Source organism: Melospiza melodia, chromosome 5 (assembly GCF_035770615.1).
Source record: "Melospiza melodia melodia isolate bMelMel2 chromosome 5, bMelMel2.pri, whole genome shotgun sequence".
Taxonomy (NCBI): Eukaryota; Metazoa; Chordata; class Aves; order Passeriformes; family Passerellidae; genus Melospiza; species Melospiza melodia.
This window is the reverse complement of record NC_086198.1, coordinates 69517285-69538805: the sequence shown is the minus strand read 5'-3', so window position 1 is coordinate 69538805 and position 21521 is coordinate 69517285. Positions and strand designations below refer to the sequence as shown.

General features: G+C 43.7%; 1 protein-coding gene across 1 annotated transcript in view; it reads right to left on the bottom strand.

Moving 5' to 3' along the window:
• Nucleotides 1-21214, bottom strand: part of KDR (kinase insert domain receptor) — a 30197-nt gene extending 8983 nt beyond the window's left edge. Inside the window, exons 1-22 of the mRNA XM_063157260.1 lie at nucleotides 21149-21214; nucleotides 19859-19949; nucleotides 19168-19364; nucleotides 17881-18005; nucleotides 17426-17594; nucleotides 16100-16239; nucleotides 15732-15900; nucleotides 14229-14340; nucleotides 13973-14136; nucleotides 13012-13168; nucleotides 11802-11922; nucleotides 11103-11211; nucleotides 10047-10391; nucleotides 9001-9147; nucleotides 8725-8856; nucleotides 6916-7022; nucleotides 6350-6485; nucleotides 5982-6086; nucleotides 5247-5360; nucleotides 3885-3973; nucleotides 2013-2169; nucleotides 438-538 (exon numbers count right to left, since the gene is read on the bottom strand). Of these exons, the coding sequence (XP_063013330.1) occupies nucleotides 438-538; nucleotides 2013-2169; nucleotides 3885-3973; nucleotides 5247-5360; nucleotides 5982-6086; nucleotides 6350-6485; nucleotides 6916-7022; nucleotides 8725-8856; nucleotides 9001-9147; nucleotides 10047-10391; nucleotides 11103-11211; nucleotides 11802-11922; nucleotides 13012-13168; nucleotides 13973-14136; nucleotides 14229-14340; nucleotides 15732-15900; nucleotides 16100-16239; nucleotides 17426-17594; nucleotides 17881-18005; nucleotides 19168-19364; nucleotides 19859-19949; nucleotides 21149-21200 (3039 nt within the window). The 5' untranslated portion in view covers nucleotides 21201-21214. The remainder of the gene's footprint in view (nucleotides 1-437; nucleotides 539-2012; nucleotides 2170-3884; nucleotides 3974-5246; nucleotides 5361-5981; nucleotides 6087-6349; nucleotides 6486-6915; nucleotides 7023-8724; nucleotides 8857-9000; nucleotides 9148-10046; nucleotides 10392-11102; nucleotides 11212-11801; nucleotides 11923-13011; nucleotides 13169-13972; nucleotides 14137-14228; nucleotides 14341-15731; nucleotides 15901-16099; nucleotides 16240-17425; nucleotides 17595-17880; nucleotides 18006-19167; nucleotides 19365-19858; nucleotides 19950-21148) is intronic.
• Nucleotides 21215-21521: the final 307 nt, after the last annotated feature.

Below are 21521 nucleotides of genomic sequence, written 5' to 3'. Positions count from 1 at the left end.
TCCAAGGAGTCACCCATACAAGTTTCACAACTGAGTATTGTCTCTCCTCACATTGCCCTTCCAATCCCAATGCACAAGGTACAACCAACCTCCTCAGAGCAAAATCCTTTACTCTTTTTTAGCTCCTCTTACCAGGGATTTGTCCCTAATTCCTTCTATTGTCCTTTTAAGTCAGTTCCCCTCCTCCAACTACTTAACCATTCCTCTATGAACTGGTGGCCCATAAACCTTGTACAGATCACTAACATTTGTGTCAATAAATGCATGGGCTGTTTCACTCTGTAGCATTAATGATTTGGGAATGTCTCAGAGCAAAAAGAAAATGTTGCGGCTGACTGCCAGTCCAAAGATGAACATGCTGTTTCCTTCTGTAGACGTACAGCTTACTTCCTGCAGTCAAATAAATAACATGCCACTCTTCCTGAGAAGTCCCTTACTTTGCGTGAGGCCAAGAACTCCATTCCTCTTGCCACCTGGAAGCTATAACAGATGAGGTCCTCCATGGTCAAAGGGTTCTTGCAAAGGTCTTCAGGACCAGCTGCAAAGAATCAGATGACAGTCAAACATGCCCTTTGTCACTGATTTCACCAATAACTGCTTGTTAGGTAAAAGTCCATCCGAACCTTATGCCACACTGGACTGGAAGAGCAAATCAAGCACTTTTTTTTTAGCTATATAATTATCACTAGCAACCCATTTTACATCAAACTAGTCTTGTGCAAAATAAACTTTGAGACAACGGGTTATACCCTAGGTCTCCTTGTTTATTTCCAGAGGAAAGATTTGCAAAACAATCCCAAAAGAAAAACAACTGAAATTCAGCTCACAAATTCCTATGACAGTAAAGTTTTCTCTGGTTTCAGCAGATGAATTTAGAAGCCAAGGAGAGGGAGGCCCCACCTAGTCTTTATGAGAAAAGAATATGCCATAGGGAGAAGGACTTTGATTTGGCAAGAAGCCCTGCTAATTTAATGTAGAAGAACCCTAACCTCATCATCTGGTGACCTGGAGGAATAATGTACTCAAATATCCAAAGATACCTAGGCATTTAGTTCCTGCTGAGATAAACAACTCTGAGACTTTGTTCAGCTTTTGATTTGAAGCAGACATCTACCAAGAGCTACAACACTGGTGGCTAAAACCCTCACTATAAGGGCTCCTTTAGGTCTACATACTTCTTGTAATGCTCCAGCTCAGAGGGTCAATGTTTACCCCAGGGCGTACTGGAAAGGGACCAAGATGGTGTGGAAATGCATGAAGTGCATGCCTGACATTATCTATTAGATTGAATTGAAACTGCAAGATCATTCTCCCTGTTCACACAACTGATGTATTCTTTGCACTAAATGATTTTTAGTGGCAGTAGAGGAACAGGAAGTAGAGCTTTCCTCATAACTAGTCTGATCTCACCCCTAGGTGAAATTAGCAGCCTCTGAAATGGCAGCACTGAGCATTTCATGCTGCATCTGCCAAAGGAGAACATGGCAAATGCATCAGTGAAACCACTGCAGAGGATATGTACATCCTGGAGAGGCTTTGAATGAGTGGATAATTCAGGCTTCCTGTTCCTGACAGACCACCTGGGCAGAGGGAAGGCAAAGCAAGCTCTCTGCTAATAAGCAGTGAATCAATTAGCGTTTCACAGTATTTAACTTTTGGGTAGACATTATGGAAGTTCAGTAGGCATGCTGGTGCATCCCTCTCTGCACTGCCTTCGGAGTTTGTACTCTGCAATTTACCCTCAAAATATTGGGGTATTTAATAGACATTTCTCCAAAAACTTCACACTAAAAACAGACCCTTTTCCTACAGGACATTATCTGGTGTTGGGCTGAGGGGTTTGGGATGCTGATCTAGATAATCTAGTATAGATAATACTCAGGAACTTTGGACATCCAGAGAATATCCCACACACAGTTTTGAGGGAGCTTTGGAAATCACACAGTCCCCAGTGTCCCTCATCAGCCCCACCAATGGCACATGCTCCAGCACCAGAAGAAGATGTGTCCTACCATCCTCCTCTTCCACGTCACTCAGGGACCGCTCCTCCACAAAGCCGGAGCTTGCTGAGCTCTGGCTGCTCGTGATGCTGTCCAAGCGCTGCTTCAGGTCAGAAGAGACATCACCAATGTAGTTCTCCTTCCCCTGCCTAAATCTGGCACATTTGGTCTAGAAATATGAGAGGAGGATGAGAAAAATCAGAAGCTGAAAGCATGCCAGAAGGTTCTGCTGGAGAGGCAGTGATGCTCCCTATGGTCTGTGCCAAGGTCACTGGGGAAGGCAGGGAGAGCAACCACTGAAGGCATCATCAGCTGCCCTGCTCCAAGGCAGCTCTGGTTGGGGCACCAGGCTGGTGCACTGATGGAACCAGCAAAATCCAACCCATGGCCATGCAGGTTCACCAGCTGGAGCACCCTCTGCCCCTCCACAGCACAGTTTTCTCCCGCTTTCACAACCTCCCAGCCAAACCCCAGCAGCACCTCCACATGCAGGTGACTAAATGCTCACTGAGGAGCTGGTGTCCTCAGCCCCTGGTGCCCCTCACTTGTGAAACACATGTGGATGGATGCTGCCAAACCCTCTGGTACACTCCAGCCTCTCTGTACTGCTATGGCTTTACCTCCTGCTGCTGCAAAGGGCCTTCTGCTAAACCTCTACCTCGGCCAAAACCCTAATAGCCATCAAAATCTGACTTATTGCCTTCTTCCCCTAAGCCACTGCATGCCTCTAGGGAGGACTCCAGCCCCACAGGTATCCTCCAAAACATTTCCATTTTCTCCTGCTTTGGTTTGGTGGCGTTTTCCCTGGCAGGGCTGTTTTTTAACACTGCCAAATCCCATTCCCACTGCTTGTGTAAGCAAGGGTCAGCACTCTCATCAAACCCTGCCTCTTACTTCAAGGCCTCTCAAGATACTTGTTTATCTTTTTACCTCACAAGAAGATGCAGCAAGTTGCCTTTGCCAATACAAAATAGTAAACAATGTCTCCAAGGATAAAGAAAAATAACCCCCTGGAGAGCCAACAAGCAGCAGGAAGAAGCTCTGATCTAAACACAGCAGCTGCAGGAAGGCTCAAGCCTACTAACATGGCAGAGCACAGCCCAGGGGCCTCCCTCTTGGCTAGGGGTGGAAAAGGGTAGGTCCCCAGGGTGACCCTGAGTGCTGGGTACACACAGCCAAGTTCTTCACACAGCAATCTGACTCTCAGACAGCATGGATCCTCCAGATGGATGCCCTCCATAAATAAGAGTTCTCTCAGAGGCGCCGAGAAACGAGTTTGAAAATGCCAGTCCCCATCTTCCTACTTCTTTCAAATCACGGTGCTGTAATGGGGCTCCTTTTTGCAAAGGACTCAGGAGGTGAAAAGCTGAATGTAAACTCATGAGCTGCATCAATTATCCAAAACTATTAAGAGCAGAAGAAATGTGCAGTCTCGTTCAGCAATGAGCCAAGGGGACAGTAGAACAGATAATCATGTCACAGCAGATACCTATGGATATCTGATGGATATATACACTAAGCAAGGAGTGCAGTTATTTAAGGTGGTCTGGAGCTTAACTAAGAAAGGAAAAAATTCAGGCTGATAATCAGAAAAAACTTCCTGAAAGATACAGCCAAGTGTAGAACAGTCTGCCAAAGGAAATAGTGGAAGCCCAGTTCCTTTGCACATTTTAAGCTAACAATAACAAAACAACTACATTGTAGGGGCCAGGGGAAAGACTAAATGACCTCTGATGTCTTTGCCATCTCTCATTCCCATGGGAAGTGCTAAGACACTCAGTGTCCCCAAGGACTGCCGCTGCAGTCTGCACTAGAAAAAGAAACATTGTGTGTGGAAAAAAAACCACCAAACCAAACATTTCACTGTCAACCTTGACTCCTCACCTTGTATGGGATAAATTCACTCCTCTTGCTCCGTAGGTAAGCGGACAGATTTCCAAACTTGCAGTATTCCACAATCACCATGAGTGGTCCTGTACAACGCATAAAGCAATTAATTAGACCATTTATATCCCACCTTATCTCGGAGCATAAATTCTGCCTAGAAATGCATACAGTTCAAAGAGCATTCCAATAGCCAAGGGTTTTTTAAAATATCAGTAATAAAAAAAAAAAAATCTAATCAATGCATCAAAATTATTTATTTTTCTGCTGTTATATGCACATAATTTTGAAAATCGTGGGCTTAATTTCATATGTCAAAAAGTATAGTGGTGTGCTTATATTTGAAGTGCCAATAACAGCCAAACTAATTAACATTGTAAGGAAGCAGCATAAATATTTGAAAGAGCTTCAGTGCAATTAACCTCTGCAATAGAATACACATGTGATTATCCCTGCATTTTTCTACAGGTGATTAAAGTACTAAACATTTAAAACTGGAAACTAGGTTTCAGACATAGATGCCTTAATGTACAATCTAAATATGGTATTTCATGTTCAAATTTATTTCATAAAGGCATTTTCTATGGTGATACATTTTCATCCTAGGTTCTACGTACTGGCCATCTCTATTTTATTATGGAATAAACAAGGAAATAAATATTTATGGATTATGTTTCCTTCAACTACTGACTTCTGTCATGGAACTTTACAAATTAAATTTTCATCCCACAGTAAGCCAACAAGTCAGATTCCCTGAAAAATTATTACTGAGTTACTTTACATTGAATTCCTTCCAAATTAGTTTGTAGAGTTTGTAGTACTGGATTTGCTAAACAAAACATCTGTCTCTGATTATAAAGTGAAATAGATTCATCCACCCAGAGCTGGACTCCAAATTGCATTTTCCCCTCCTACACACACACACACATAGGCACCAACAGCCCATCCAAAGACAGAGAGGGGAAGTCCCAATTTGCAGTCCCCTGTAGCTGGTGACAAGAGTAAGAGTAACTTGTTAAATCTGATATTAGACTTAGTTTGGAAGTCTGTTACACATGGGCTGCCCACCATAAACATGGATCTCAAGTACAGAAAAGCAAAGTGATAGAATAAATAAGGGATGGAGATGCATGGCCCTTATTCCACCTTTATTCCACCTCTGGACCTGCTCTATCACACTTTTGTATGTGTGTGTGTGTGTGGTGTGTGTGTGTGTGTGTGTGGTGTGTGTGTATGTGTGGCGTGTGTTAGAAAGAACTACTCTTTCCAGTCTTTAATTTTGAATTTCAATTGTCTGTACAGCAGAAATGGTAGAAATAGGGTTTTCATTAGCACCTTCTCACCCACTAAGAAGTCACTCACCTCCTGGCTTTGTGCAGGCTCCAAGTAAATTGACAACATTGAGATGATGGCCAATATGAATGAGTATCTTCAGCTCTGACATGAGTGCTCTGTGCTCACTGTGGGTTGCCCCTTCTGCAGAGGAAAAGCAACACAGGTCAGGAGCATCCCAGACAGAAAGGTTGTGCCCTCCTCCCCATTCTCTTCTGGTATTTAACCAGCCCATCAAGTGAGGAGCCTTGCTGGCTGGTAGGCTGTGTCAGCTATGCCAGTACAGCATGGGGTGGAATACAGCCCCCAGCTGCTGGCAGCCCCATTCTGCTGCCCTATTACGTCTTCTTTCAGAACAATGTGTCTGGGAGCCACACATTTCATTTTTCATTTCATTTTGTGGCAAGTGTGAGGCAGTATAATATGATTTAAAGTGAGGAGAAAGCTATTCCAAACTTCAACTCAGTTTGGAGCGTGCCTAAGCCATTGTCTTGAGACTTGCAGAAAGCTCCAACAAGGATGCATAAGGGACACATGCAAATTGATTGCAGGAGCAACTTTACATTCTGAACTTCAGTAGAATTATAAAGCAGTGGCTAGGAAAGCACAGCTGCATTGCTCCAGTTATCAGTGAGGAAAAGGCATATACTTTTCCTGATAACAGCCATTAAGCTTAACTTTTATAACAATGGGTACAATGGTTAGAGTGTTGACAAATATCCCTATATTGTATATTCAAGTTGAAGTTCTAGTCATTATTTTTACCTTTAAGCATTTTCACTGCCACTGTTTTGCAGGTAGCAGTTTTGTCAATCCCAAATGCATCTGCTTCTATGACCTGGCCAAAAGCTCCACGTCCAAGAGGTTTACCTTGAAGTGAGAACACAAACATATCTGCTTGACACAGCAGGAAAAAGTTGTAGAATAAAAAAGCTACTCCAAAATGTGTTAATGAAGCAAAAATTAACAGGAGGACTTAAAATGTAGATAGGATGCACCATATCCAATGGGAACACAGAGCCCACCCAGGGATCATGCAGCAGAGCAGTCCTGTGGGGAGCCAGGACCCAAAACACCCCCCAGCATGGTGCTGGCTGCAGGATCACGAAATGGCTCATGCCATGAAAACTCACCTAGCTTGAGCCGGTCTCTGGGAAACTCCCACTTGCTGGCATCATATGGGAGCCGCTCACAGTGCTCGTCTATAGGGACTTCATCAGGATCCATGATGATTGACAAGTAGCCAGTCTTCATGTCCCCTCCATTGGCCTGGAAAATGGTATTAGTTGCAGTTGCACAGTTTTTTGCTGGCAATGTGCAGGCAAAATGCCATTTTCTCACTTTAGGGTATTTCATTAGTTCCCAGAAATGCCAGGCTACCATTTCGCTACACCATGTCATCATGAGTGTCATCATTGTTAATTACTTGCACTTTTTTTTTCTGTCTCTCTCTTTTTCTTTTTTTTTTTTTTTTAATAAACAGAACCAGATGAAACATTTTTCTCTTGCAAGGGCCTGTTCAATTAAAAACAAATTTCTGCGCCCCCGGTTCCAGTCAAGAATGTTATGGCATGGAGAGAAAAAATGTGTCTGTTGATTTAAGAACAATGGAAAGAAGCAACACAAAAGGCCTCAAGTCAGCTCTCATTTGTCATGCAAGACCAGTGCTGATAGGATGGTATGAGAATTTTTTCATTACCCGCTTAACGGTCCGGAGGATGATTACAAGAAGCAACCAGAAGAACATGGCAATCACTGCAGTGCCAATGAGGATAATGAGCTCCAGATTTGTTTTCTCTTCAGCGCCTGGGAAGAAATAAATGAATATTTGAGTGATAGTTGGAAGCATATTTGTTTTGTTCATTCATTAAAGTAAAGAATGGAGGTCCTTGTTCTGAAGGTTCGTTTTAAAAGTGCAACATGGGGCAAGGAAACGAAAGCAAAACAAAACAAAAAGCTTGGGGGTTTATGTTGGAATATTACAGTTCCATGCTGTTTTACACACCATCACATTTCTCAGCATCAACTTTGCTCCAAAGACACTGTCTGGACCTTTGGCAAATGTAAAAAGGTAAAATCCACATTTTGGAAAAAAATGTTTTTAGAATTACAAAAATGTTTTTAGAAAAAAATGGTTTTAGAATACCAAAAAGTATTCTTTTTATTACTCTTTCTTTAGAAACCAAAAAAACACCCTCATCATATAGAAAATAAAGAGCTGCGAGAATGACCTAGAGAACAATCTCTCTCTTGTCTCTTGACATCATTCAGCTGGGGCATGAAAAATGTGGTTCTACAAGAACACACGATAATAAGGTCTTATTTACAATGTTCCTTTTCCCGTAAAATAGTGGCCAGCAGATACCATTTGAACACCTTTTAGTGCACTGACACAGGTCTCCTCTTCACCCCCTCTTTGCCACATCATGCTCCTGTATTTCATCTTTTGCACCACTGAGATTTTCCTACACTCCATTGCACGACCCCCATGAGCAGCACTATAAATTTTTTGGAGTTAAACAGTATGTCCAACACAAATTTCAAACTTCTACAGATGTGCCCCAGCCATATTTACCACATCAGCTGAAATCTACATCGACATCATCTGCAGATAATTTCCACCCCATTTAAACATTTTGCCCAACATCTAAATATCCTAAAGGGACCTATAAGAACAACATGATATTGCTTTAATTAACTTAATGGTATGGATCAACCACCCTGACTTGTAAAGACAGAGGCGTACAAATGGCTCAGTGACTGAAGTATGCAAATGTACTAATGAATGAAAGGATGAACTAATATCAAGAGCAAGGAGCTTTTAGTTTGAGGCTTCTTGTTGCAACTCTGAGTGGAAAGTCGATCATGGAAAGTCCATCAGCTATCCACACTGCAGACTAACTTCTTGCTACCATTTATTGTTTGTCATTGCAACTTGTATTTTGGTGTGCCACAATAGGACTAGAACAAGTGAGAGATGGGTCTCACAAATGTTGCTTTCAGATGGACCAAGGCTGGAGTCTCCTAAAATCACTACCTGTTTCACTAAAATGGGACAGCAATCACAACAGACTGCAAAAAGTCTTCACTATGTTTTCCTTAGATGCTGTGAAAGCAATTACATAATTTCAAAAGGTACAACATACTATGCTAAAAAACATGGTATGACAATTATGTTACCTAGACAACAGAGATGCCCCAGGATAGCTGCATGTTTACTTAGCTCTGTTTTATGGGTTGCACTTAATATAGATTGGCAGAGTTTTCACTGCAACCACAAGTAAGATAGATTCAGTTTTTGTTGAAAAGCCCTAAGCAGCATGGTGGAGAAAAAAGCATCAACCTCAACAGCTATGATAGCACCCAGTTTCAGCTTGATAGGAATGGTCAGCACTTTTCACAAATTTCATAGTATGTTTTCAGATCTCCCATCAGGATAGCCTGTAGATTTTTACTTCTAGTTATTCTAAAGATTTTGTGCACAATCTGGAAAGAAGTTAACACCAACCTTCCACTGAAAAATAAGCCACAGCTTTGCTGCATCCGAGGACATTGCAGGCAAGGCAGGTGTACAGCCCTCCATCTTCTTTCCTCACTCGACGGATGGTTAGTGTTTTGTTTCCATCTTTCAAAACAATACCTGGGAAAAAAAATTATTCTTAGTTTTGCTATTTTTATGTCACTTTTGTTAAGAATTCAAAACAAAACTTTTCATGATGAAAATCAGCAGTCAGTCCCACAAAAGAAAGCCTTTTGATGATAATAGCAAATGAGCAATCCTCACCTGAATCTTCCACAAGTGTCTCGTTATTTTTAAACCACATGATGCTTGGAGGAGGAATGCCATTCACTGCACATGACACTTCTATTGTTTCACCAACATTTGTTGTTTGATTTTCCAGATTTCCAACAAGTGTGGGTGCCATGGGCTCTGTTGGTTTGAAAATTCAGTAAAATTACTGTTTATTAAGAAAAAGATCCATTTTTTTCAGTAGTAGCAGTTCATGTCCCAGTACCAAAGTCTCAAATCCTTTGATTAGACCAAGAGCCACAGTATTCATGCTAAGATCATAGTTTAACTTCCACATGACATGAAAAAATTATAATAGCCAAGAAAATTTCAACAGTATTGATATAACCTGCTTTAGCTGAATTAATTTTTAACTGCTCAGGCTGCTGAGGGAAGAGGGAGTAGTTGAGAAATTGCTTCCCTTGCATTTCTGTGTCCAGAGTCCTTATGAGAGGTTTGACACTCCTGGTCCATTAAATGTCCATTCAGGACAGATCATGAACATGCATAAGTATTTCCCTGAATCTGCCTAATCAACCTAGATGTCTAGGTCCCAAAGCAAAGTCATCACTATTTGTGTGGAAAGCTGACTGATTATCAGCTTGCATTGCTGTTGCCTGAATACCAGTATCCCTCATGGCAGTTTTTAATTACAGGCACTACTGCAAACTCAAGAGCCACTCGCACAAAGAAATGGCATTAATGCTAGGAGTACACACGTGTATACAGCTACAGAGAAACATGTGTTCTGAAAAGTGGAGAAGTTACTGAGCTAAACACATTACTTCAGCAGAAACCAAACACATCTCCTTGCACAGTACAGTGGCTCAGTCAGTGTTTCCTCACTGGTATTAATGAAACAGTGCCTGCTGCCTGGACAAACCCCAGAAGAATGTGTTACAACAACTGTAAATCTATTTAACAAACTGAGTACACCATTAATCAAACACATCCAAAGCCTGACCATACCAAAAACTGCCACTACTGCAATTGTTTTCATACAGAACCACTCATTTTGCTTCAGAGTTAGAGATCTGTACCTTGAACAATGAGGTGCTTCACCAGGCAGTGCTGTGTTTTAGCCTTCTTGTCCTGAGCAATGCAAACATAGTCCCCTGCATCTTGGAGGGAGATGTTGCGAAGGATGAGCTCTAAGGTGACGTTTTCACCATTGGTACTTGAGACTGTCTCATTCAGCTTCTGGAGAGCATTGAGGTTCTTGCAAACAGGCATGGGCAGCCCTCCGAAGGGAGTCTGCGAAACGTGAGCGCTCAGCTTGTACCATGACAGCTTCTCAAAGGTGAACTTGTCTGCTGTGCATTGCAGGGACATGTTATCCTTCTCTGTCAGCTGATTCTGAGGCTGGACATTAATTTCAAGACCCCCTGAAAGTTAAAAACGTAAGTGCATTTTGTGGCTAACATTAACTTGAGAAAGTAATTTTGAAAATACAGATTTAGTTATCTATCTGGTTGAAAATAAGGAAAAGAAACACTGAAACAGATCAATCAAATCAATCAGTCAGTGAACTAGGAGTAGAATCTTATTTAAGTGACACATTTCAAATGGATCAAATGAAGGATTCAGTCACTCTTCTTGTAGAAACTTACAGAAACCTAAGATGATTTTCAGCACTATCTTATCGGTCATTTTTAGATTTGGATTAAAACAAAATTTTGGCACATGAACATGGGGACTGATTGTTGAGGAGACAGAAGCTCTTTGTCACTGGTTTGGAAAATTTTAGCCTTAGCTCTTACAGCAAATCTTTACTCATTTTGTGGCACTACCATAATTTCTCCATTGCTCTTTTAAGTGACTACTAAAGCTCAACAGCAGTCACTCTTGAGACAACATCTTGCATCACTTTCAGCAGCCTGCCACTCCACTGATGCTGGTAGAACTAATCACCTGACTGAAAATAGTGGCAAATGTAAAGGCTGCCTAAAGAAAGCCATAAGTAAACCTAAAATCTGAAAGAATGAAAGGATTTAATAAAGGTCAGGAATCAGGTAACATCACTGAAGTGCCTTTCATCAGCAAACAGACAAAATAACATTAATTTAACGTGGCTGTCCTTGGCAGGGGGCACTTACTGGTCACATGGAAGGAGATCACTCTCTCACTTGACCCAGCCTTGTTCATGGCCATACATCTATACAAAGCAGATACATTTGCTGCTTGAATCACGAGGGTGCTCACAGTCTACAAGAGAACAATCAAGCAATTTCATACCACATCAGTGCTAAAGTAATGCCCAGCCACCTCAACAGCTCAGCAAAGGGCTCTGCAGATATCTGCACAACCACAAATCCCTCCAAAGCACAAACCCATGGCATGGCAGAAGAACCGTCCTCTTCTGAAGTTTACATTTTTGTCTCTAAGCGTGTAAAAATCAGGTAAAAGAAAATGGGAAGAAGCAGAAGATGGACTGAGACATATGTGTTAAAAAAGGGTGCACCCACAATTTTTTCTGCTTTTCAGTCTCTCCAACTTCTATTACAGTTAATTTGCAAGATTAACTCATCTAACTTTACACCACTAAAAGGCAGTTATTGAAATTTAAGGCAGTTATATTCCTCAGTGGAGATTCACTTTGGTCAGTGTTCAAATGAACTGAAAGTGTGTATCTCTACCCCTTGGCTTCAGAAGGAGCTTGCCCATCTAGCTGAGAGTAGATCCCCAAGTTTTCCCTGAGGTGAAGAGAGTCTCATCTCTAGTGATGTATTTCCAGGCATGTGGACTGCTGAACAGGGTTAATCAACCCCAGCCAAGAGAAAAGAAAATGTGCTCACCTTTGTTTTCCCAGCAATAGTAACGACCCGGTGCTTAATTTCAACCTGATTCCCACCCTTTCTCTCGGAGATCACTTTCCATTTCTTGCACGCATACGGATTGGCTCCGGAGCGAACTTTCCTGAAATGTAAGTAGAGACACATGCATTAGATAAGAGGAATATATGCCCTTCCAGAGGGGTATTTTGGGTTCTACTTATAATATGAACTTATAAGTCAGATGCATCACTGGCCACAGCTTGCATCTATGAGGGAATGCTTCTGGAAATATTTCTATTAAATTTCACCCTATAATCTCCTGAGACCTTCATGCTCTTTAAAGTAAAGTATCCCCAAGCCTAAAGGTGAATTTCCTAATTAATCTGCCTGTGTCAGCTCAGTTGGGTGGCTGGAGCAAAGCAGCTATTCTGGGAACAAACCTCCATTCATAAGTGGATGATTCAAGTTGATTTAGTTCAAAGGAAGACAGAGAGACATAAAAATCGCTGAACTCCCTACAAGAATTTCTTAAGGACAGTAGCCATTGTGTAGGAAGCAACCAGGCACCAAAGGAAGAAACTCGTGGAATCATTTTAAAAACAACAACAGGAAAGAAGAATGCCTTTTTTTTTTTTTTACTCTGGACTTTTTTTTTTGTTAAAGGAAATCTGGGCTTATGGCAGGTCCAGATAAGGGAAGCTGCGTGAATCTCAGTCAGGCACTCTCTCTATCATTCCCCAACATCAATCAGTGCACTTCCTCTGAGATACACTTTCACACAGATAAAGAGCCCCATCACACTCAGCACTTGAGCACAAGGGAAAAAAACACCACAAGGACGCATCATTAGCATAAACAGCAAATTTCCTCTGTTTGGGATGGAGTTTTGGGCCTGCAGCCCACAGGGGGATCTGAGGGAAGGGCATGCAAACAGCTGCATTTGAGACCCCATGCAAGTCGAGATGCCCTTCCAGAGAGCACAAGAGCAACATGCCAGCACTGCTGGATCCTCTCTGCGGGTGGCCCTCGCCTCTGCCAACAGCAATGACCTTGGCAGAGCCTGCCTGCAGCAATCTGCAAATTAAGTACAACAACCTCTTTCTTCATTGGCCATTGAGTTTGCACTCTGTAATGAGCCTGGACGAGGGAGGCACTGGACAAACCCCAACCCAACCCAAATATCCCTCACGACCTGCATAAGCCGCAGAAGCAGCAGGGGCTTGGCACTCACTGGGGGCTGAAGGTGCACTCCTCCTCCAGCTGCCAGTGCCAGAGCACGGTGCTGGGCGGCGGCACGGCGTACACGGTGCAGGTCAGCGCTTGTGTCGAGCCGTACTTGTACGAGTCCACGGGCGCCATCAGAGCATTCTCACCGATCTGGGGGGGCACTGCAGGAGAGAGCAGCAGGTCACACCTCCTGCTGAAGGCTCCAGGGTGCATGCTTTAGACCCACGGTGACCAATTCACACCATGCCCCAATACCAGTGCAACAGAGCATCTCCAAGGACATGTGGGGAAGCAGTGAGCCTGCCCCATGCTTTGAGGATCAGCATACTTAGGATCTCCTACAAAATCCCCCTTCAATAGTCCATGGTTTAAAATGCAGTTCCTGGACTCTCACCACCACCCCAAGCCATTAAATGCACACTATTCCCCAGGCCTGATCCCACTGCACGTAGCCCTGCTGCCCTTTCCAAGACCTGCTGTCTTCAAAGCATAGGCTGTTTCCTGGGGAGCAGAAAGGAGGAGGCAGGGGAGGAGGAGGAAGGTTGTAGAGGACAGGGCAGAAGAGGAGGGATAGCCTGTGTGGGGCAGGAAGGATGGGTGAGGCGGGACAGGGCCAGGATGGAGCGGGGTGGAGGAGGACTCCAGCAGCATAGCCAGCAAGAAGGGCAGGAAAAGAGCAGGACAGAGAGGCAAAGAATAATATACAGAAAAAACCCAAAACAAAACAAAAAACCCCACCCCGCACAAAGTATCATCACAACATCAGCACCCAGAGCCTGCAGCCTCTTGACTGACACATCCTAGAGCCAGGAGAGACCGGTCACCTCTGCCCTCCCAGGGCTGAGGCTCAAGGACTGCTTTTCTTCAGTACTTAAATCTTCATAGGTAGGGGATGAATTAAGCCTAAGGATGGTAATATACCAAATCCACGCATAAAAGAAAGGCACCTCTGTTACCCCACTTACCATTTACCAGCAGGGTAAATGTATGTCTTTTCTGCATCTTGTTAATGGGGTTTGTAAGGACAACCGTGTAATTCCCTGCGTCCTTTTCAGTTGCCTCAGTGATCACTAATGCGTAGCCAAGTTTTACTGTGTGATTTGCATTGATGGCTTTTCCATTTTTATACCTGAAGAAAATACAGAGCACTTTGAATATTTAATGATTTGCTTTAACTAAGAATTGCTCATTTTTTCAAACACACGATATCCCAATTCTTACCATTTAGCCTCTGGTGGAGGATATCCTTTAAACTTGACAGGAATTTTGACTGTGTCGCCTAGCCTTGTCTCAACAACATTCTCCATTTTCTCCAGGTGAATAAAAGGACTTTCTGAGGGGGAAAAAAGGAAGCAAACTAAACGGTCTTTTCTCATGGACGAAAGCAAAAGTGCTTTCCATGTGGGTCAGCACCTAACAAGATGACAAATAGGAGTTAGTGACAGGACTATGGGTCACTGGTCAGATGGCTCCAAACTGGGCTCTGGAGACATGCCACCATGAAAGCCTAGTCCGTTCCTTCACACAGAGGAACGGACCAGTTCCCTCACTGAGGAGCTCTGGAAAGAAGAGACAAGACTCAGCTCTCAGGATAGTGTGCCAACTGTCAGACCTGTATATACATATATATATATACACATATCATAAAACTCTCTCAATATACTTATTCCAGAAAATTAGACTATTCAAAACTGCAGTGTGATAAAGTTAAATGCTCAAGTATGTATTTCAACCCCTGCAGTCACACAGTACCTTCAAATTATTTACATTACTTGATATAAGTTATAAACTTGCATTCAGACAGAAGACAGTGATTAGCCTTTTGACTAAATTAGTCTTTTGACTAAGATTTAGGATGGTTTAGACTTAGTATCTGGTATACTCAGTTTAGCACATGATCTCATTTTGGCTGTTAAAGAGCAGAACAGAAAGAGACCAGGAGAAAATTCAGTATATCTTGAATCACTATGCCCACAATAAGTTTGAAAGTCTTTTGTTTTGTTTTAAAAGTGCCATGAATATTCTGGCCCCTGAAATCAGACCTCAGGAAAATTACTCTCCTTCAAAATATAAATATCTTTGTCTAGCTTGGTGATTAAAAATGAGCCATTCTCATGCTGGTAATTTTTTCTATAAGCAAGTTAGCAGAGCTGGGGCTGTGCCCAAGAGCGGGTTGAGAAAAGGCTGTAGGATGTGGCCTCATACTTATCTATTCACTTAGCCAAAGCTGTTTCCCTTGCATCATTTCCGTACCACCAAAACTCCATTTGATTCATCTATTCATAATGCAAAAGCTGAAAGTTTTATTTTCTTAGCTTCATTCATGCTGACCCAGACTCTCGTGTCACAGAGCCACCAAGATCCAGCCTAAGTTCACCAAGAGTAAGAACAGGCAGCCCTTGTACAAAGCCACCTACACAAACTGAGTTTTACAGGACCTTGAGGAGGTCAATGCAGAAGAGGGTCAAAGGCTTACATCACTTTATTTTACTGCCCACTTTCCAGTGGGATTCTACAGCTTTCAGTAAAATACAGCATCCTTTAAAATCTTATTATTAACTAAGGCTGTGGTATAAAATCCCCCACACTAGTTGCAAGAGAAATACTGTAGCTGCAGTTTGGTTCATTTCTGTCATTTGGTTCATCATCAAGAGGCCTTCTGCATCCCAGTAATTAATCCCAAATCTGAAACAACCAACAGAACTGCAGTGGGAAATGTCATACCATGGATAAGGAAGTAACTGCTGTTTTTCATGTTCATGCGACCACTGGAGGCTGCACAAGTGTACCGACCATTGTCGCTTAAGGACACGCTGTCAATGGTGAGGGTGCTCACAAACTTCTTTATTTCTCCTGCAGTGGTTTTTACATCCCTAATAGTGGCACGCTTTTCCTGCAATAGACAAAAGACAGAGATGTTTGGAAATGCCATTGTTATTCCTTCTGTCACCCTTTGCACATTTGTATATACCAGAAATTTTGTTGCGTATCATCATCTTCTTTCTCAATGTTTTAAAGGGGGAAGTGACATTATACCTAAATAAGTCAAATTGCTTTGTGAGGAAGGCACCTGTAAGTTAGTACGACTTTACCTTGATGGAAGGGTAGTCCCATTTAAAATCTATTCCCACATTCAGCTCTGTCCTTACAGTGCAATTGAGAACAAGTTTTTCTCCCACTGCCAGCTCTACTTCGTTGTGTGGGTTCATTGTCAGGTCATAAATTCGGTACCCTAGAGAAAAAGGCACACACGAAACAGGGGGGTAAGCAAATTTCCCAGGTGAATTCACCACAACTCCCACCAAAACCCCAGCTACAAAAGAGGCCCTCGATGCCCCAGTGCAGCACAACAATGGGTGTACAAAGGAGCCTGGAGAGAAGTGACGTGCCTGCCCTGAGCTGAGACCCGTGTCAGACAGTGACACAGCAGGATGTGTGCCCCTGATCAGAGCCCCTCCAGTGGTGGGAGCAAGCAAGGGACAGTGACTCACAAAGCTCCTCTGCCTTAGACACCTCCTTCTTATCCTTGTGAGACCTAAACCAAGGGAGATTGTACACCCGTTCCCAGCAGTAAGCAGGAACTTTATAGAGAATGATGGTAGCGCAGTAGCAAAATTATCCAAAGTTTACTTTGTGCAGTAAAATATTTCAAAACAGAATGTTCTGAATGCAGAAATTCTACAGATATTCTGAAGTTCCTCCAAATCAGAGTGAGGATTTGTGAATTGGGTGGAGAAGTAAAAGACTTCTGCACAGAGTAAAGAGGGAAGGCTGTGACTTCCTGACAAGCCAGGAGAGATTGCCTTGGTGCCATTTGGATATTTGAAATGGCCACTATGTCCTCAGCTGAAAGAGAAAGAGATGCTGAGTTTCTGCTGCTAAGTTCAGGCTTAGGCCTCCACAGAATTATCACATTATTTCTGGGGTATGAGGAACAACTGACAACATGTAGCAGGAAATCATAAAACCCTGTGAGAGCAAGACACAGGTCTTTAGGGAGACAAGACAACCCAGCTCACAGCAAGATCTTCAGATCCACCCTTCCCTTGGTACCCACTCAGAGCAATTTCTTTTCATCTGGTGCTGATGGTTGCTTGCCTCTCATTTCCTTCCACTGTGACTGAGATTGTGGATAAGTGATTTTAGGGAAAAGGTTTGCGTTGTCAGAAAAAAAAAGTATTAAAATCCCTGGCATCAATGTAAAACACTAAAAATAGAAGCACTTATCCCAATGATCAACCAGAAAGAACACAATACATTGCATTTAAAAGAAAAGTGATATAAATCTCAACATCCATTTTGCATTAACTGCATTGTCAGTATTGAATAACCTAGCGTCCAACCAAATGTAATTGGTTCAGTATGCTGTAGAAAGCAAAAGAACATTGGTTACAGAGAAATAAAAACCTTTGGCTTACCTACAACTGCAACTATGTATATCATAGACTGGTAGCTTTCATCATCTATTTTAGCTTCACAGAAGACCATGCCTGCATAGTTGATCAAATGACTGGGTATAGTGAAGCCTTTTTTATTATTCCACAAAATGGATTTACCATCAGGAACAAATATCTTTTCTGGATATTTCTGTTTGGAATATTGATAAAACACATAGTCAGAATTCAAAAATCGAACAACTCTGAATTTTTACCAGCATTTGACACAACTGCAGGGCCCCCATTTCAACATTCTAGCTCAGGGAATTAGTACATGCTTTGAGAGTACAGGTACAGCACTCATCTTGTAATCACAGGCTATAAAACTCACAATGATGGAAAGGAGTTTTTAAGAAATGTATTTTTACTTCAAACAACATATTTATGCCAGAGTGACTTCAACTAACTCTTGAAAAAATAGCAGGCTTTTTCCTTACCGCATGTAGAGATACATTGAGATTTGACACGGTTCCAAGGCACGGCACTACCACAGTTTTGTTCTTAGTGATGTATACAATGCCAAGCTGATCACTAACTGAAGTCACAAATGGTGATCTGTAATCTAGAATAATATTCAATCGATAAGTGGGTATTATTCATCACATGATTATGGAAACTGGAAACCTTTCCAGTTTTCTTATTTCCCTATTTTTTCACAAGTCAGTTGTACTATTATCCATGTCATAAAGCACTGAAATAATGAGACTAAATAGGGGAGGTACATGTTTTTATAGATACTGCACCCCCTAGATTTAGAATATCATTATTCTCAAAACAGTTATCAGCAGCAGAGTGCACTTTGGAGAATGGTTTCCTGCTACAGCAGTCCTTTTGTCGACAAAAAACTGATTTACCCTAGCGTGACTTTCCTTGCATAAGTATTCCAGAAAATATCAGTTAAAAATTGTGACATGTTACACTGACTCCCCTGATGGCAGCATCCTTTTCAAAGTCAGAGCAGAACACCAAAAAAAAATAGCTCCATGATATTATAAAACAAGCTAAGTCATGTACTTAATTACATCTCATTTCTCAAAATGGTAACTATAAGTTAACAATAAAGAGGAAACAGGATGCATATGGAAACGAGGGTGAAGCCATCAGTGCAAAAAGGCAGATGCCTCCATGAATGCACTTATTGAAGCTGAGTGGATAACTGGAGGCTTTGCAGTGTCTGTGACACTCAGCTGAAAACTGAGCTCTTACAGCCTACATGGATTTTACCACCAGAGTCAGCAAATGTGTGAAAGTTTATGTTTTGGGGTTTGGGTGGTTTTGGGGTTTTTTTAAATGGTATCAGTACAAATCATACACGAGATCAGATCTGTAATTTTTACCAAATATAAAACCTCTGTAATCCTCTCTCATATGAAACTCCTGCTGAGGTCAGTAATAGCTCTGCATGAGGACAGGCTCAGAACTCAGCAGAGATATGTATGCTAAATTCTGGGTGGAATTTAGCTATGCTAAATTCTGGGTGGAGAACAGCAGACCAGGTACTGCATATGGCAGGTCAGTTCAGAATCATAGGTATAAAGGATTTTATGCTGATGGCAACTAGCATACCTGAATTTAATTAGTCAACATGAAAACAAGAAAAATGTTCCATAGGATCAAATATTCTAGGATTAATAAATTTTACATCAAAACTGTTTTGAGACACTATATTCCTTTCTTCTCTTGACACTAGGGAAAAGACACCTGAGAGCAGTGTAAGCACTTACCTTGGACATAAACATAAATGGTTGTAGCTGCCTGGCTGTCCCTGTAAAGGCACTTGTAGTCCCCTGTGTCATTGCCAATGACTTTGCTCAGAGTAAGCGCCTTGCAGTAGGGGCCATCACTGCACTCTGTCACGGAGACACGCCGCTCAGCATTGCTCTGCTTGCTTGGCCACGACCACTCCAGCGGTCTCTGACCTCTGGGAAAGCAGATGTTAGAGCAGCAGACACTTGTGATGTGAGCCCCAGCCCCACCAGTCTCTGTGGCTGTGGAGAGGGACGGGCTTCACCCCATCACACAGAGAGAGCATCAAACCGTGTAGGACAAATTCACACACACAGCCTACTGCCAACAGCTACACTGAAGCTACTTGAAGTTTACATTCTGCTGAATCTAAGTGACAAATCACCCAAAAGAGAGCGTTGAGAGTATGGCTCACCAGCAGGATCCACAAGGACACAGCCAATGCTTCCTCCCCCAGCCACCCTACACTCCCCAGCTCTCTCTGGCCGCAGCCCTCACACATAATTTCTAAAACTCGTTAGGGAAAAGTGAGGCACAAGGCCCAAAGGGAGTGGAGAGAAAACAGGTGGCCTGACAGGAGAGAGAGATCACATCATGTGGGATTCTGTACAAAAGCTCACTACATAAATTACCAATCATCAAAATCATGCTGAACAGACTTGTCCTTACCTGCAAGTAATATTTAGTGTGTTGTTTGCCATTATTGTGAGGACATCTTTTTGGATGCTAAGGCTTGGCTGATCCAGAGACATACATAAACCTGCAAAAACACATATGAAACCTCTCTAATAAACCAAATAAACAAGTAAATGCTACTCAATCAGAAAAGTATTATATACAGGAATATTCATCAGGATTTAAGTGGACACTTTCACATCATCTATTTAGCAGCGAAGGGTAAATCATGATTTTTCACACATCCCAAAAAGTTCAAAAATTCTGTCATAACAGGAAGCAAAGGCAGATGGTCAGGAGCTAGCTGCAGAGCACTACAATTCAGCAGCCAGGGTGGAGTTCCTGTTTTCTTGCATTGCCAACTTCAAGGTCTAACAAGAGGATGTGGGACATTGAAACGAAGTGAACCTTCATCTGATGATCTCACTCCCTTGGGGATTACCAGCTTTTCTTATAATAAATCGAATATACTTCTTTGAGACTGCTGATCAATGAATTAAGCAAAGGAACTATTTTCACAGTTTGTCACAAATCTGAAATCCCATTAATTTATTTTATGCTATGATTTCCTAAGTTTCTCTTTCCTCCTAAGAAGTTAGGCAAAACTGTGTTACTCCCGGACTATCGGCACAGCGGCTTGCATCGCACCCACCCGGAGCCACTGGTGCTGGTGAGGGCTGTGATTGCCCTCTGGGTGCCAGTGCTTGCTCTGAGACACCGGCCCAGCTTGTGTAACATTTGGGAATGCCACAGGGAGTACCACAGGGAAAGATTTTCACTCCTCCCTGGCTGCTGCCATCACCTTCGGGAGTCCCGGCTCCCCGGGCCGAGCCGCAGCCCCGGCCGTGACAGCCGGGCCAGAGAAGCGTGCCCGGAGCGGGACACTCCCCGCGTCGCCAGCGCTTCCCCGGGCTCTGATCACTCGCATTCCGAGCAGGTTCTTCCCATGACAGGTTTCCCGCGTTTGCCTCCAGGGACATTTTGCTCTCGGAAACGACAGCTGATGCCGGAGCCAAGCGGGCAGGACAGCGTGCCGCGGCAGGCAGCGCTCTCCGACGGCCAGCACCGGCCGGGCGGACAGGAGAGGCCGAGGGGACAGGACAGGAGGGCTCCGCAAGCCCGCAGCCACGGGTGCTCCGTCCCACCCGGGGACTCGCCCTGGCCCAGCCCCGACAGACCCATAGGAAACCCATAGGAAAGCCGGCACCCGGGCATCCCCGCGTCCCTCTCCTCAGGAGCTGCCCGGCAGACCGGAGCGGGTACCGCGGGTACCCCGCGGCTTACCTGGAGCCAGGCACAGCAGCACCGCCAGCAGCCGCGCCGCGCCGGCCTCCATCCCGCTGCGGGGCTGCGGGCGCCGAGAGAACACTCTGCCCGACGGCAGCCGTGCCGTGCCGTGCCGTGCCGTGCCGTGCCGTGCCGTGCCGTGCCGTGCCGAGCCGAGCCGTGCCGTGCCGAGCCGAGCCGTGCCGAGCCAAGCCGAGGCGAGCCGAGCCGGGCCGGGCCGAGCCGAGCCGAGCCAAGCCGAGGCGCTCCGCACGCCCCGCACCGCCCGGCGGGGATGCGGGACCCCGGCGAACGGTGCCGCCCCTCTTGTGGCCGGGGCGGGCCCGGGGCCGAGCCCCCGCCCTCCCCAGCACGATACCGCCCCCCTTCC